Raw genomic sequence first — 14,724 nt, forward strand, 5'->3', positions numbered from 1 at the left:
GATAATATAATGCAAATAAAGTAAAAAAAAATTGCAAAGTGAAATTATGGTTCTTAACAAGAGATGCTGGATTTTATGAAGTTGGTGAATGTTACAGAATTGCTTGAATCACTTGCAAAGCCACTGACAAATGAGAACCTAGACATTTTTTATCAGTTAACAGTTAAAGAGAAAATCAACAAAAGATGACTAAAGTAGGTTCTTTTAGACACAACGATGAGAATATTGTGGTACAGACAGAAGTCCTTGGGAAAGTATGAAGCCTTAAAAAAAGTTTTGCAAAAGTATCTGCAAAAATCAAAGGTATTATTTGGCACTCTTACTGAATTTGTCTGAAAAGTTGCAATCCCACTAAAAAAGATATTAACAATTGATTATTATTCCAAGTATTAGAGGTTGTGGTTGTAATCTAAATTTTGTTAAATTAGATAAAATAAAGTTCATAATTTTTTTGTTTCAGCTTCATTTTAAAGTTAAAATTTTACAGGGGGAATAGGCAGAGCAGGGGAGAGCCATGGGGGAAAAGGAGACAACTGTAATTGAGCCACAATTAAAAAAAATTAAAAAATAAAGTTAAAATTTTAATTGTAAAGTTTTTACTAATAACTATGACATTTTGGTTCCTTACTTAGGGAAATTCACCCATGCCAATTCTCAAATTTCTATTTTTGTTATATTTAAATCTGGAAGGATATAGCAAAAAATTTTATGGAGTCTACTGTGTTCTCTTTTTTGTTTTCCCTTCATCTTTTTAAAGTTAATAAATAGGTGCTATCTGTTGTGTGTTCTTAAATAAGGTTGCAAATGTTTTCAGATGCTCTATTTAGAACATTGCCTTTTGCCAACATCCTTTTAAATTAGGGTTAAAATGGGTACAAGCAGTATCTCGGATGACAAGGGTATCCTGAAGGAAAAGGAAGTGCTCTAAACAGGACTTCAAAGAAATACACTTTAAAATTAAAAGTCTCAGCAAGGACAGTTGAAAATTTGGATATTCATTGTTAACCTAGAACAGCCTGCTGGACACATACAGGGGCACAAAGCATATTGCTGGAGGAGTGGACTCTGAGAGGGATGGGGCCTAAGTGTGTGTGTCCCATCTGCAGCGCCCACCAAAGGTTCCTGCTTCACCAGTTCCAGAGTGGGAGGCAGACGAGGAATTATCAGGGAACTCGCCGTCACGTTGCAGGGACCAGAAGATAACACTCTCCTGTTTGAATCCAGGTTTGAGAGTGGGAATCTGCAGAAAGCTGTCAGAGTGTGAGTAACAAAGAGGGTTTTCCCAAAGGGATGGTGACCGAGAAGAGTCCTAAAGAATCATATTAGGAGTCAGGAATGTTCTTGAAAGAGAGGTCATAGGAAATGGTTATGAGGATGATAAAAAAAAAATGGAATAATTCTACCTCATATTTTCTCCCAGAATAAAAATTTATCTAAATTGTTTTTTCTGCTCATAAAAGAAATTAGTGCTCTTTTGAAATTTGTATTAATAAAAATACATAACATAAAATTTTGCCCTGGCTGGTGTGGCTCAGTGGACAGAGTGCTGGCCTGTGGACCAAATGGTTGCCAGTTCAATTCCCAGTCAGGGCACATGCCTGGGTTGTGGGCCAGGTCCCCTGTTGTGGGTGTGAGAGAGGCATCTGATCACTATTTCTCTCACACATCATGTTTCTTTCCCTCTCTTATCTCCCTCCTTTCCCCTCTCTCTAAAAATAAATAAATAAAATCTTTTTTAAAATTAAAAAAAAAAAATTTGAGTCCTATAATCATGCCTCCCAGGTGCAGCAATTGATAACAGTTTGATGTATACTCATATGTATTAATTTTTTCTCTCTATGTATATGTAATGTACACATATTTTATATATTTTTAAAAATAGGATAATGCTGTACATACTGTTTTGCAAACTGTTTTTTCCACTTAATACATTTTAGATGTTTTTCTATGGCAATACTGCAGTTAAATCTCCTTAATTTTAGGAGGATAATTTTATATTTTTAATTGTATGTTTTTTATTATTAAAATTAATCTTAATTTTATATTTTTCTATTATATAGATATTCCATACATTATTTACTTGTTTCCTGACTGATGAGAAATTAAGATATTTACAACTTTTTGTTAAACAAATGAACATAATTAACACCCTTGTGCATGTATATTTTTGTGGAATAAATTCTGATATAAAATGGGTGGGTCGAAGAGTTTGAACACTAGGTATTGCTAGTGTTTGCCACATTGCCCTGTGGTGTGATTTCAGTTCCCATCAACAGTGTGGGAGAGTGCCTGTTTGCCAGTGTTGAAATGCTGATGAGATGGAGGAAAAAACAACATCCTGTTTTAATCTGCATTTCTTTAATGATGCATGTGGATGAGTATCTTTTCATGTTTTTGCCATTTTTGTTTCCTCTCCTGAACGTTAGTCCTGTTTCTTTTCAACAAGGTACATGCATTCCAGCAAAGCCCCTTAGTCTTCAATCGATGATCAGAGATAAAAATAGCACAAACTGGAGATGTCCAGGATGTCGCTAGCAGCCAACAGAGGGCTCCAGCTTCACTGCCTTTCAGTGTGTTTCAGAGAAATGGATTGCAGTGGTTAGAACTGCTGCTGGGTGTTCTTTCTAGAAAGACACCAAGAAGCTCAGAGCTCCCAGAGTCCTGTGCAACAGTGTGAATGTTGAGACTCTTCTGTCCTGCCCCAAATACACTTTCTTTCTCCAAGTTCCTGTAGCCTACTATATGAGTCAGAGAACTGGGTAAATTAGAAAATAAGTGTTTGATGTAGCAGGATTTCTGCTGTGATAGGATCTGTTTTTAACAAGGAGAAACAGTATTTTGAGGGAGGTGTTACAGAGATATCCTGTATTCTTCGTTACAGAGACACCTACGAATATGAACTGACCTTGCGCACTGATCTCTACACAAACAAACACACTCAGTGGTTTTATTTTCGAGTTCAGAACACCAGGAAAGATGCCACCTATCGCTTCACCATTGTCAACTTGCTAAAACCCAAGAGCCTTTATACTATAGGGATGAAGCCGCTTATGTACTCCCAAGTGGATGCCGACACCTACAACATTGGCTGGAGAAGAGAAGGAAATGAGATCAAGTACTACAAGAAAAACACGGGTGATGGGCAGCAGCCCTTTTACTGCCTGACATGGACCATTCAGTTCCCACATGACCAGGACACTTGCTTCTTTGCGCACTTCTACCCCTATACATACACTGATTTGCAGTACTACCTCCTGTCGGTGGCAAACAACCCCATCCAGTCTCAGTTCTGCAAACTCCGAACTTTATGCAGGAGTCTGGCAGGAAACACCGTCTACCTGCTCACCATCACCAACCCATCCCGGACCCCTCAAGAGGCGTCTGCGAAGAAAGCCGTGGTCTTGAGCGCGAGGGTCCACCCCGGGGAAAGCAATGGCTCCTGGATCATGAAAGGATTTCTGGACTTCATTCTTAGCAACTGCCCAGATGCTCACCTCCTCAGAGATATCTTTATCTTCAAAGTGGTTCCCATGTTAAACCCAGATGGAGTGATTGTGGGCAATTACCGGTGCTCGTTGGCCGGAAGAGACCTGAACAGGCATTATAAAACCATTCTGAAAGAGTCTTTCCCTTGCATCTGGTACACCAGGAACATGATCAAGAGGTGAGAGCCCCCCTTATCTGTCCATCTTTCTCTGATTAGTGGGAGTACTATCTAATGGCAGCAGGGGCGTGAGGTCCCTTCTAATGTTGTAGAAAGTGGAAATGGCTTTGTAGACGGAGTCTTGACCATTCTCTTTGTAGTCACGTGGGTTTGTTCATTTTCCAACTTTTAAGTCAGGCCTTAACTTTGGGTTGAAACGGAACATGCAATATTTTAGCTAGAGGTATTTCACTTAGAAGTGAAATGATTGGAAAAGGTCAGAGGTCAGAGGAGTTCATAGGTCTTCATGATGAGACCTGTGTAATAATAGTATCTAACAATTAGTACTTTTGTATGAGGTGACAGGCAGTATTAACAGTGCTTTATACTTATGTCCCATTTAATCTTCACATTAACCCCCACAGGTAAGCACAATCAATATCCCCATTTTTTATATGATGAGGAAATTAAAGCCCAGAAAGGTTAAGTAACTTGCCCAAGGCCTAGCATAGTAAGTGACTGAGTAGATATTTAAACATAGGCTCTCTGGTTCCAGAGTCTGCTTTTTGTTGTTGTTGTTGTTGTTGTTGTTGAATTGATTTGAAAGAGAGAGAAACACTGATTTCTTGTTCCACTTATTTATGAATTCCTTGGTTGATTCTTGTATGTGCCCTGACCGGGGATCAAACCCACAACCTTGCCGTACTGGGACAATGCTCTAACCAACTAAGCTACCTGGCCAGGGCAGGAGTCTGAGTTTCTTATTACCATATTTTATTGCCTGTCATGAAGAAGGAATAATAAATTGGTTAGCATTTTTCAGGCCTGTGTAAAAGCAGTTGAAGGCTATGATATAATAGTCCCTAGCTTAAAGGAGCTTCCATTTCTTTGGAAATGAAACTCCAGCAGATAAGAATATGTGAATGCACACACTTTCTAACCATATCTGTGTGAAAGGGCGGAGTAGTGTTGGGCTGGTAGCAAAATGGTTAAGGTCATGTTTGGGAGTCAGACAAGCCTGGTTTGGAGACCTGGTTCAGTTATTGGCTGATTCTGTGACCTTGGAAACAACCTAACCTCGATGCCTCAGCTTTCTCATCTGTAGAATGGGGATAATAACTCCTGCTTGGGTGGTTACTGTGAGGATTAAATGAGAAAATCCATGTAATCTGTTTAGCGTAGTAGCCAGCACACTATTCAGGTGTGGCGTATCGTTATCATACTCTTCATCCTCTCATCGCTGTGGGGAAGGTGACCTCGTCTGGAAGATTGCACAGGCATCCTGGGTGATCAGGGAGCCAAGATCCGAGCCTTATAGGAGCCAGCCCCGGAGAGTGAGGAACCGAAGCTTTCTTTGGTCTGTCTTTTTATCCCTGCAATTACGACCTCTCTGCGTCTGCCTCTCTTTCCACAGGCCCGCATCTGGTGGAGTTTCTTTCAATAGATTTTCTCCACTTCCTTGTCAGCTTATACGAGCCCTACCCCCCACCCCTTTCCACACTGGACTTTTCCATCTCAAGTCCCTCTGACTGGCCGAGGCAAAGGGTACTGGTGACACGTTTACAGCAGTGGCTGAGGACGGAGATAGGGACCTTTGAAGGCCATTAGGGGCTGAAATTTTCCTAGAAGGGAAGGGTACCAACAAACATACTTAAAGAAGAGACTCCAAAAAATCCTGATTATTTGCATGTATTTGGATGTCCACTGAGTCCTTTGTTTGCCCCCTCAATAGACTTCTTGAAGAAAGGGAGGTTCTCATGTACTGTGATTTCCATGGCCACAGCCGTAAGAATAATATCTTCCTGTATGGCTGCAACAGCAACGATCCCAAGTCCTGGCTTCATGAGCGAGTCTTCCCATTAATGTTAAGCAAAAATGCACCAGAAAAGGTAAGCATGTTAGGTCATTTTCTGCCCATTGACTAAGGGGGAGGGGAGCTTTCTGTTTCTTATATGTCATGTTTGATTTGCCACTTTCTATCTCCTTTTATTATCTTGGGTAAATCCCAGCAAACTGGACTTAAGGAATTTAGAAAGAGGTATGGCTTTAAGAATATTCCATCAACTGATGTGCATCAGCTGATGAACGGATACGTAAAATGCAATATATCCACACCATGGAATGTTGTTTGTCAATAAAAGACTTAACTACTGATAGGCTAGGACATGGAGGAACCTTGAAAACGTGATGCTAAGTGAAAGAGAAGACACAAAGGGCCACATTGCATGATTCCATTCTATGAACTGCTATAGGGACAGGAAGTAGTTCAGGGACGGCCTAGGGCTGGGGGCAGAGTGGCCTGGGGAGGGACCGCTGATGGGCACTGGGTTTCCTTTGGGCTACTGAAGATGTTCTAAACTGACCTTACGTCTCTGTGAATATACTTAAGGCATTGAATTGTGTACTTTAAATGTGTAGATTTTATGGTACGTGAATTATATCTCAATAAAGGTGATTTTTTTTTTTAATTGCTCTGGCTGCTTTGCCTGGGCACAGTTCAAACTCTTAGTAACAGAGTTACCTGTCATCTTATGATTTGCAGTGGAAGCAGGGAATGAAGGACAAACAAAATGTTAATATTGCATGAGCCTCCACAGAAAAGTTTATTTAGTGCAAAATCACAAATAATGAAGATACTGAAAGGCTAATGCAAACAGCAAGAATGTTTTTAACGCTTGGCTGAGTAACAGCTGTAACGGTTGGGCACACACGGAGTGTCTGCACTGGTGTGGGAGTTGGTTTTCAGCCTCATAAATACATCCCCAAATGCAACTGGCATTAGAAGAAATTAGGTTGGATTTAGGAAAGTACATAAATGATAGTACAAATTTTCTCAAAGAAAGACATTTAAGACAAATATTTTGTATCTGCTGCTCTTATTATAAAAAAGGAAAAAAAAAAGGAAGCTTTTCTCCCTTTCTCCATCCCTTCCTTCCTTCATTCCTTTCTTTTTTTTAATATTCCTGTCTATTTTTGCCAGGGATCTCTTTCTTCAAATGAAATCACACCCAGAACCCAGTATCTGAAACAATTAAAGGCAGAGCTGCGTTGGCGAAGGGGGTGGAAGGCTTGGAGCCCTGCCCGCTCGGCCTGCCCCTCCCCGTCCTTGGACAGGAGTGCCCCGAGGCCCCTCACCAGCACCCCTGGCCTCCATCAAGCACACGTTAGAAACCACTAGGGAGTGAGGTGTCTCCCAGATGTAAAGCACCTTCAGCAGGATGGGCTAGGACAGGTGGGGATGGGTGCCAAGTGTATGTTACAAACTCCAAGAGAGGAGAGAATGTTGGGGTGGTCATGAAAGACAACGGAGGATATTTAACTCTGAGCTCAGAACTTTGGCATAAGGCAGCGACCGAGGTAAAGGCGGAGACTGTAGGGCTGAGGCACACACAGATCACAGTTAGGGCACAAGCCCACCCAGATCCAAGGGTTCAGACTGGGGAGCGGGAGAAAATAAGTCTGATGGCCCCGACCGCTGTGGCTCAGTTGGTTGGACTTGGTTGGACCACAAAGAGAAAGGTCACCAGTTACCAGTCAGGGCACGTGCTTGGGTTATGGGGTGGTCCCTGGTTGGGGGTACATGTGAGAGGCAGCCAACCGATCTTTCTCTCCCTCTGTTTCAGAAGAGAGGGAGAGAAACATCAAAGTGTGAGAGCTGGCCATTGCCTCTTGCACGCTCCCAGCTGGGGACCTGGCCCGCAACCCAGGCATGCACTCTGACCGGGAATCGAACCAGTGACCTTTCAGTTCACAGGCTGGCACTCGGTCCACTGAGCCACACCAGCTAGTGCTAAGTAAAAAAAAAAAAAAAAAAAAAAATTTTTTTTTTAAAGAAAAGAAGTCTTACAAAGGTTGTCTGCTGCCTTGAATGCCAAATTTGGCCAGCATTCCCAAACAGACAAGGAACCCTAGTCCTGCAAAATGCCCCCAGGGAGAGTGGGGATGGGAAGGAAGGGGTCTTGGGCAATAAGAAACAATATACTCCCTCTCCTCTGGAAGGTCACAGTCCAGGATAACGTTAACTATTCTGAGAGGTGCTGCCGATGAAGTTTGTTCAACTTTGTTAACCCTTTATCTCCGTGATGAACGTGACCACAGAACATGTTGTCCTCTGTAATACCCATTAACATCCCTTAGAATTAGTATTTTATGGAACATACTTTAGGAAGTAATACATAGATTTCAAGGGAACCATTCTCGTATCGTATGAATGAATCAGATAGCTTACATTTGCCATCTTATGATTAACAGAGGATTTGGATTTCTGTTTAGTTTTCTTTTCATAGTTGTAATTTTAAGGTCCAAAAGTGCAAAGAAGGAACGGGACGTGTTGTGATGTGGCGGATGGGAATCCTGAACAGCTACACCATGGAGTCCACCTTCGGCGGGTCCACCCTGGGTGAGCTCCCTCCTGTGGATCGTAGGCCAGCATGGCCAGGGGAGCTGCGCAAAGCACTGGGGAGCGTGAAACCCTTTCAGCGCTGGGGAAACAATTGATCTATAGAATTTTCTTGTCTGTGCCTTATGCCAAATTTGATTACCCAAAATTTGAGTGTGAAATATAATATTTGATAGAGCAATATGGCATAGTGGTTGCTAAGGACCTGGAATCGGGCAGATCTGGGCTTGAATTTCATCTCCGTTTACAACTTGTATGGTCCTGGGTAAGTGACTTAACTCTTTGAACCTCATTTTTCTTTAACTGTCAACAGAGCACCTGCGTTATAGGCACTGCTTAATGAGATAGTGCATGTAAAGCAGTTGGCATAGTGCCTACCACAAGGTAGAACTTTATCATCATTGTAAATTCTTCATAGCTTCATAATTATAGCCTTTATGATTGTAAGCTTTTTTCATTGTCAAAGATTCTTCTGAATCAGACTAAAACTAGAATCAAAGGTAGTGTTTTTAAGGAGAAATTCATAAATTAGATTTGCAGTTGCTCATTAAGATCTAATAAGAAATGTTTATGGATTTTTGCCAGGCAATAAAAGAGACACTCATTTTACTACTGAGGATCTGAAGTCCCTTGGTTATCACGTCTGTGACACCCTGCTGGATTTCTGTGATCCTGACCGAACCAAGGTAAAAATGGAGTTTCCACAAATGGCAGTGCCCTGGCTGGTGTGGCTCAGTTGGTTGGAGCGTCATCCCGCGGACCCTAAGGTCACGGGTTTGATTTCTGGTCAGTTAAAAAAAAGAAAGAGAGAAAGAAACCAAGGAAGAAATGTGCTGATGCTGCTACTGTGATCAGTTTCCCATGGGTCCAAAGTCAGCTCAGTGGGATTTCAGGTGAACTTTATTTCTTCTTAATATTTTTCTGAAGTCTTTATAATGAACGAAAATAAGAAAGGCCCAGCCTGCCCTCTCCCAGCAAGTGGTAAGACCTCCCTTCACCAAGAAGACAGAGGCCATGGTGCCCGTTGCTGCAGCTCTCCTCTCCCCCACTTCTAGGCATTCCCACAGCAGCCCCACCCTCCCTTCCCTACCTCCTGTTTCAGAAAGTCAGCTGTCGTTTCTCTTCTCCAGAACCAACCCTGCCCTTTGGGCATTCGCTGACCTCCCCTACGGCCTCCCTGAGGTCTTGCCTCATTAGCAACCTCCCCTCTTCTGTGTCCTCGGTTTTTTTCCCCTTCCTTCTTCCCCTCACCTGCAGAGTTCTCAGGCTGCTTCCATCCTAAGTCACAGAAGTTTCCTTTGGCCTTGTTTCCTCTGCAGGTTATTTCTATTTTCCTACATCGCTCAGCTTCTTAAGAAAAGGAGTCTGTTCTCATGGTCTCTAATTCATCTCTCTATCCCCTCCAAAATTTCAGCGCTGGGGACACGTGATAGGCACCCCTATGGGTGCAACTGTTTAATAAAAAATATTTAAAGGAGAATTTGACCACAACATGACCTGTTAATTCGTCTTTGCAGTAGGCCAAAATCTGAACAACACTGTTCTAACTTTTCCTTCCTCACGACTCAAAAATGAATTAGTGAATGAATAAGTAAATCTGACCTTTGCATTGTTTAAGTGCATTATTGGCTATAGCTAAGGAAAAGTGGCTAAAGCAGGGCTTATTGGTGTTCTGTCCTAAAAACACTTCTCTGTGTTCCCACAGCTCACATAGTTCATCTGTTTACATGTTTACATGTCCTTAGTAACAGACATTACAACTTACTCTCCTTATGTCCTCAGCAGTCAAGTGCCTTTTAGCTTGCACTTAGTATTTGATGAATAAATAAATAAATAATAAAAATAGTTCTTTTTTTACTTCCGCAGTTCATGCAGTGTCTAGCAGAGCTTAAAGAGCTCTTACAACAGGAAATCCATAAGAAATTCAATAAACTTGGACAAGATGTGGATTTAGAAGGAAGTTGGAATGACATCTCTTTGTCTGACATTGAATCCAGGTAACAAACTTCATTTCAAAGAAAAACCAGAAAAGTTTTATTATTTTAAATGTTTTGTTGGTTTCGAACCTCAGGTGCAAAATATTAGTAAATCATGGCACACATAAATGCACTTCATTCCTTTGACAACTATGTATTGATCGCCTGTTCTTTGACACCCTTCTAGGCAGTAGAAGGGGCTGGGGAGATGGGCAGACAGTTGGTATAGTGCCTTGTAGGCAGTTATAAAAGCTTTTCTGTTTTATCCCATGGGAGATGGAAAGCCTCTGGGAGATTTTAAGCAGAGGAGTGTCATGATCTGCCCAGGTTTTAGTTTTGGTAGCAATACTCTGGCTGCCAGCTGGAAACAGATTGTAAAGAAAGCACATCAAAGCTGGGATACACTTCAGGAGGCTCTTTCCATGACACACGCGCAAGGTGAAAGTGGCCTAGACCAGAGGAGTAGTGGCTGGTGATGTGTGAATTGGTTGGGTTTGAGGTATATTTGGAAGTTTGAAACATTAGGATTTGCTTATGGATTGGACACTGGGCACAAGAGAAAGAGAATGACTCCATAGTTGGCTGGAAGGAGTTGCCTTTAACTGAGATGAAGAAAGGTCAGCAAGTTAGTGAAGACCAGGAATCTAGAGTTGGGCATGTTCAGTTTGACATGTCTGTTAGACATCTAAATAGAGATACTGAGTAGGCAGTTGGCTGTATGAGTCTGGAATTCAGTGGAGAGGCCTAACAGAGACATCACTGGATGGATACTTTAATTTTAAGACTGGATGAGATCCCAATGGAGTAAGTGCAGATAGAGTAAAGAAGAGTTCTAAGTCTGAGCTGGTACCACAGCTTTTTTTTTTTCAAGATTTTGTTTATTTGTTCTTTAGAGGGAGGGGAAGGAATGGAGGAAGGGAGGGAGAAAGAGAGAGAGAGAAATATCGACGTGAGAAACACCGATCCCATGCGCCCCAATGGGAACCAGGCCAGCAACCCAGGCATGTGCCCTAATTGGGAATCAAACCAATGACCTTGTGCCTTGCAGGGACCATGCCCAACCAATGGAGCCACACAGGCCAGGACTGGTACCATAGCTTTAAAAGGTCAAAGGGATAGGGAGGAGCCAACAAATAAGACCAAGAAGGGATGAACCAGGCTAAAAAAAAGCTCTAGAGAGTGATTATTTATAAAACAAAGCAGCCCTGGCTGGTGTGCTCCAATGGATTGAGCTCTAGCCTGCAAATCAAGAGGTCGCTTATTCAATTCCTGGTCAGGGCACATGGCCTGGTTGTGGGCCAGGTTCCTGGTTAGGGGTATGCGAGAGGCAACTGATTGATGTTTGTCTCACACATTGATGTTTCTCTCCTCCTCTTTCTCCCTCCCTTCCCTTCTCTCCAAAAGTAAATAAAAATAAAATCTTTTAAAAAATCAAATCATACCATTTCTCTATTCAACATCATTCTTCTGTTTAAAACACCTTAATGGCTCCCCCAGTTCACTCAGATGAAAAGTCAAGAACCTACAACGAATGGCCTACAAGGCTTTAGGATCCAGCCACCTGATACCTCCATGGCCTCTGCGCACCCCTCACACTCGCTACAGCCACACCGGCCTCCTCACTCTTCCTCACACTTGCCAGGCCCTCCTCTGCGCGAGGACCTTGGCACTGGCAGTTCCTGGAAAACTCTCCCCGCAGGTGCCTGCATGGCCAACTCCTTCACCTCCCGCACATCTTTGCTTTAGGGTCAACGTTTTCAGTGCGGCTTCCTTCATCACTCTGATACCGCTGCAACGTGCTCCCCTGCCTTCGCCTTCCTGCCCTGCCCTGTCCCCCTTTAGGTGCTCTGATTTTTTTTCTATAGCATTTTATCACCTCAGTCATTCTGTGCCATTTACAACTTGATTGCATCTTTTACTTATTGTCTTTCTTTTCCTACAAGGATGTAGTTTCCACAAGATCAGAGATCTTTATTTTGTTCACCTTTATATCTCAGGCATCTGCAGCAGTACCTGGCACACAGGGAGAGCTCAGTGAATATTTGTCGAATTAATTTAGTGGGTAGGATCTCAGCCCCACCCTCACAGTCTTCGGAGCTATTTGGAAAGCCCCCAGGTCGGCAGGTACCTCCCCCGTGTGCAAGAACACCTTCTACTCCAGCTTCCCCGCTGGGAAGGAGCCTCAAGCCTGAGCCCGATGCCCTCAGCCAGAGGTTTCCGGGCAGGGCTTGGAGGCCCTCTTCTGCCAGGAGCCGTGCTGTGGTCTGGGGTGGACGGTGGGCTGCGAATGACTCTCCCACACACTCTCTGCGGCACATTGACCTCTGCACCCTACAGCAGTTCTGTGGGCTGAGGCCACCGGATGTCTCCTTAAACCAGATGATCAGCCCAGGCCAAGCGCCCCATTCACCGTGCCTCCTCCTCCCTTCTCCCAGAACCTGTTGCCCACTCCCCAGGACCAGTGCACCGACAACCCCTCCTCACTTTCACCCTCAAAAACAAAGCATCGCCTGCTATGAACACCCACAAAAGACCCCTGGGGGAGCCAACCCAGAAGCAGCCAGATGGCACTCTCTCTCGCGGGGCGCAGCAGGGACGCTCCGACACACCAAGTTAAAAACCACCGAACCAGTTTGCCAGCTTCTGCCCTGAGAAGCTGGCCCTCAGGAGCCCCCGCAGGCGCCACCTTTCTGTTCACGCTGTGACGCAGGGAGGCAGAGGGAGCAGACAAGCCCAGCCAGAGTCTGCCCTGTCTGTGTGTGCACGTACCATTTGCAGCATTTTCTGGGGCATCCTGCATCTAATGCTTTTATCTCATTTGTTAACATTCTCTCTTATCTCTGAAAGCAACTTCAGAGATGATTATCCAGTGGCCTCAAAAACTCTTCCTTAGACTGGAAAAGCCTTGTGCGAACGGGGAACTGGGACTTAGATGCGAGGAGAGAGGGCTTTCTTTCCTCTGTCTTAATGGGGGGGCTCCTCACTGTGCCCCGGCGCCGGGAGCGGGGGCTGGGGGAGTGGAGGAGCATGAACAGAATGAAAGAGCTGAGCAGAAGAATGGTTTGGAATACTGCCTTTCCCCAGATCGGAGTTTTGTGCCTAAGACTTTTTTTGTATATGGAGAGCGTGTCCTAGAGCACAGCTCTCAGGTCTAGCCAGCCACGCCCCAGGAATGGGGAAAATATAACGTGACACATGACAGAGGAAGAAAGAATCGATTCTCTGAGACCTCATTTATCCTGGCCCTTGAAGGAAAGGGGGCGGGCACGGTCGGTGGAGGGAGACTTTAGATCAGTCTAGACGTGCATCCAAAACTTTTTGTTTTTCCTTTTAGCATTTAAAGTGAAAGTGAGTTCATTAACAAAGCAGTGAGACAGCGGGCTATTCCACCACAGGTCAAGCGGCCCATCCAAAACTTTTGAAGGGAGAATTAGGGTAATAAAAGTAACATTTCTAGTGTCCGACCTGTAGATGCTTTGTATTAAATATATTTATTTATATATTGAACACATTATTTTAAACAGCACCTAGTAGGAACTCTGAGCTGGTACTAGCCCGACAGGAATGAATGAGACAGAGCCCCTGCTTTCAAACAAATCACAGTGCCCTGGTGATCTCCAGGCTGTGCGTTCAGAATCCTGCAGCTTCTCACAGTCGCTGCCAAGGGGGGCTTTGCCCACCTGACGGGTTGGTAGAGGTTTTTTGTTTGTTTGCTTGTTTTGCCCCACGGATTGCAAGATCTTTGGGGCAGGGACTCTGTCTGCTATGTCCGTCTGTTTCCTGTGCCTAACGCCCTACCTGGCATGCAGTAGGCACTCTGAATGAATGAATGAATGAATGAATGTGCTTATCAAGGATTCTTAGGAACTGAAACGCAGACAGTGCAGGCAAACAGCAGACTGGATACCCTAACCCTGGGCAGCCGGTCTGGTAAATGGCAGACCTCCAGACATTAATAACAGGTATTTGCCTTTCTTCTCTTCTTTCGGAAACAGCACCAGTGGTTCTGACAGTTCGTTCTCAGATGGCCTCCCTGTTCACCTCCTGAACATAGCAGATGAGGTGAGATTAGATAGAGTCTTGTACCCAGGGAGTAGCAGCTTTAAAAAACTGTGACAAACTGGATAATTTGGTAGAATTTTCCAGAGATCTGCAGAAAATAGAGCAGTAATATCTTAACTGGTTACAAAGTCTTTCACTTGGTCCTTTATAACTTTTGTTTTAAAAGTCTAGGGGGAAAAAAATGTGAGGACTCCATATTTATTCCAAAGTTAAATAAAAAGTGAAAAAAGTTTAACTAAAAGTGAAAACCCCTTCAAGAGATTAGACGTTGTTAAAAATGACTCATGCTTGTTTGCCAGAAGGAGAATGATTGGGGGACTGGGCAAAAAAGGTGAAGATCTTAAGACGTACAGATGGGTAGTTACAGAGTAGTCACGGGGCTGTACAGGACGGCACAGGGAACAGTCAAAAATGATATTGAAGTAACTGCGAAAGTGCCAGGTGGGTACTTGAAATATCAGGAGGACCACTTTGTAAAATAAATGATTGTCTATCCACTATGCTATACACCTGAAACTAATACAAAATAATATTGAACGTAAACTGTAATTAAAAATTTGAGTTAAAGGCCTTGGCTGGTGTGGCTCCGTGGACTGAGCGCCGGCCTGGGAACCAAAGGGCCACCCTGTGCCAGTCAGGGCACA

At 43.5% G+C, this 14,724-nt stretch overlaps 1 protein-coding gene across 1 annotated transcript in view; it reads left to right on the top strand.

The window, feature by feature from the left end:
- Positions 1–14,724, top strand: part of AGBL2 (AGBL carboxypeptidase 2) — a 33,266-nt gene that overhangs the window by 12,920 nt on the left and 5,622 nt on the right. Inside the window, exons 6-12 of the mRNA XM_054586964.1 lie at positions 1,107–1,260; positions 2,882–3,664; positions 5,376–5,532; positions 7,916–8,042; positions 8,628–8,728; positions 9,909–10,039; positions 14,014–14,080. Of these exons, the coding sequence (XP_054442939.1) occupies positions 1,107–1,260; positions 2,882–3,664; positions 5,376–5,532; positions 7,916–8,042; positions 8,628–8,728; positions 9,909–10,039; positions 14,014–14,080 (1,520 nt within the window). The remainder of the gene's footprint in view (positions 1–1,106; positions 1,261–2,881; positions 3,665–5,375; positions 5,533–7,915; positions 8,043–8,627; positions 8,729–9,908; positions 10,040–14,013; positions 14,081–14,724) is intronic.

This window comes from Pteronotus mesoamericanus, unplaced genomic scaffold (assembly GCF_021234165.1).
Source record: "Pteronotus mesoamericanus isolate MK-2021 breed Mesoamerican mustached bat unplaced genomic scaffold, CSHL_Meso_final scaffold_1066, whole genome shotgun sequence".
Lineage (NCBI taxonomy): Eukaryota > Metazoa > Chordata > Mammalia > Chiroptera > Mormoopidae > Pteronotus > Pteronotus mesoamericanus.